At 46.9% G+C, this 1,445-nt stretch overlaps 1 protein-coding gene across 1 annotated transcript in view; it reads right to left on the reverse strand.

The window, feature by feature from the left end:
• zmynd19 (zinc finger, MYND-type containing 19) overlaps positions 1–1,445 on the reverse strand; it is a 4,042-nt gene continuing 2,597 nt past the window's right edge. Inside the window, exons 4-6 of the mRNA XM_035667391.1 lie at positions 1,012–1,152; positions 465–645; positions 1–218 (exon numbers count right to left, since the gene is read on the reverse strand). Of these exons, the coding sequence (XP_035523284.1) occupies positions 75–218; positions 465–645; positions 1,012–1,152 (466 nt within the window). The 3' untranslated portion in view covers positions 1–74. The remainder of the gene's footprint in view (positions 219–464; positions 646–1,011; positions 1,153–1,445) is intronic.

Below are 1,445 nucleotides of genomic sequence, written 5' to 3' on the forward strand. Positions count from 1 at the left end.
TTCCCACAAGTCTAATAACCCTGTCCCCTCCCCCCGTTCTCCCTCCTCCTCTCCCAGGCGAGGATGAGGGCAGATCATCGTTCAGGCTCCGACTCGAGGGCCAGCACCCGCTTGCGCTCGCGACACTGCTTCTTGTGGGCAGGCCAGTCCCTCTGCTGGCACTGGGAGCCACAGTAGCGCGCCACCTGGCAGCGACCGCAGATGTTGAACTCCCGGAGCTGTGGAAAGACGAGGAACAAGATCACCTTTGGCTCTGGGCCTGGTCTGGCTAATGCTGTGCTGCTGCGATCCTTGGTGGCAATTTTGCTGGCCGCATGTGAATGAGTTCATGGAGGGGGGAAAAGGGCTTACAAGTTTTCCCACTTATTAAATAAATGAAAAGGACTGATTTCACTACACATTCAACTGATGAAAATCATTCAAAATCATGCACATTTAATAAGAATGCCAGTTACAATACATACCCTCCTCTCAATGAGTGAACAGGGAGGATAATGACACTCGTAGTAGGTGCAGGAGCACTCCTCTTCCTCTACCAGCTCCCCGTTAGCGTTGTAGTAGCGTGTGCGGCTCAGCTCCAGATACTGCTCCTCCACAGGGTCGGCTGGGACCTGCTGGATGGCCAGCCAGTACAGAGACTGCTCTCTGGAGAAGTAGGATAAGGTGGGAAGAAATGTAAGCTGTGTTAAACAACAAAAACCTAAATATACGCTCTAAGAAACATTACATATTGAACTACTACTTCTTTAAGAAACAAGAAGCTGGTTCTTAACTTGTATCTCTCAATAGTGTTAAAGGGTCAGCTAACTAAGCAGAGCACAATGTGATTCAAAACCCTCAAAGTATTTGTTTTAAAATGTAGGGATATGGGGGGGGGGGTCCAAACTGGGGCCTCAATGAATCAGACTGGCTTTGCATACAGACAGAAAATCCAGCTGTTCCATTCCTCTGTTTCTACAAAGCAACTGGATTATAATTCAGCCTTTAACACCAGTACAGCTGTACTCCTACCTCTGTTTGCTGGAAATCTCCTCCGGCTTGGGGCTCCAGCCCACTGGCACCAGTCGCAGATTGTCTAGCCGGTTGTCCACGGTCACAGAGTTGATGTGGATGACTTGAAAACTGGGGGCAATGCCTCCTCTGTGCTTCTCCCTGGGTCAAGACACATATCCAGATTATAAATCAGGTACCAGTTAAAAAAAAACCCCCAAAAAAGATGAGGGTCATATTTACTGTTTTAGATGTGCAAACAAGACTGCAGGGCCTCTGTTGACTACTTCCTTGTTTATTTCAGTCTTGAGTTCTAAAGGCTGCAAGCACGTCTTTAGACTTTTTCTAGTACACATAAAATATTTACACAAAGAATTCTGCCTACATAGATATACAGGCTCAACGTAAACGCTGATAAACATAGGATGCTATAGTATTATGTGAGAGATCAACAA

Source organism: Morone saxatilis, unplaced genomic scaffold (assembly GCF_004916995.1).
Source record: "Morone saxatilis isolate NCDOM2014 unplaced genomic scaffold, NCSU_SB_2.0 Contig21, whole genome shotgun sequence".
NCBI lineage: Eukaryota > Metazoa > Chordata > Actinopteri > Moronidae > Morone > Morone saxatilis.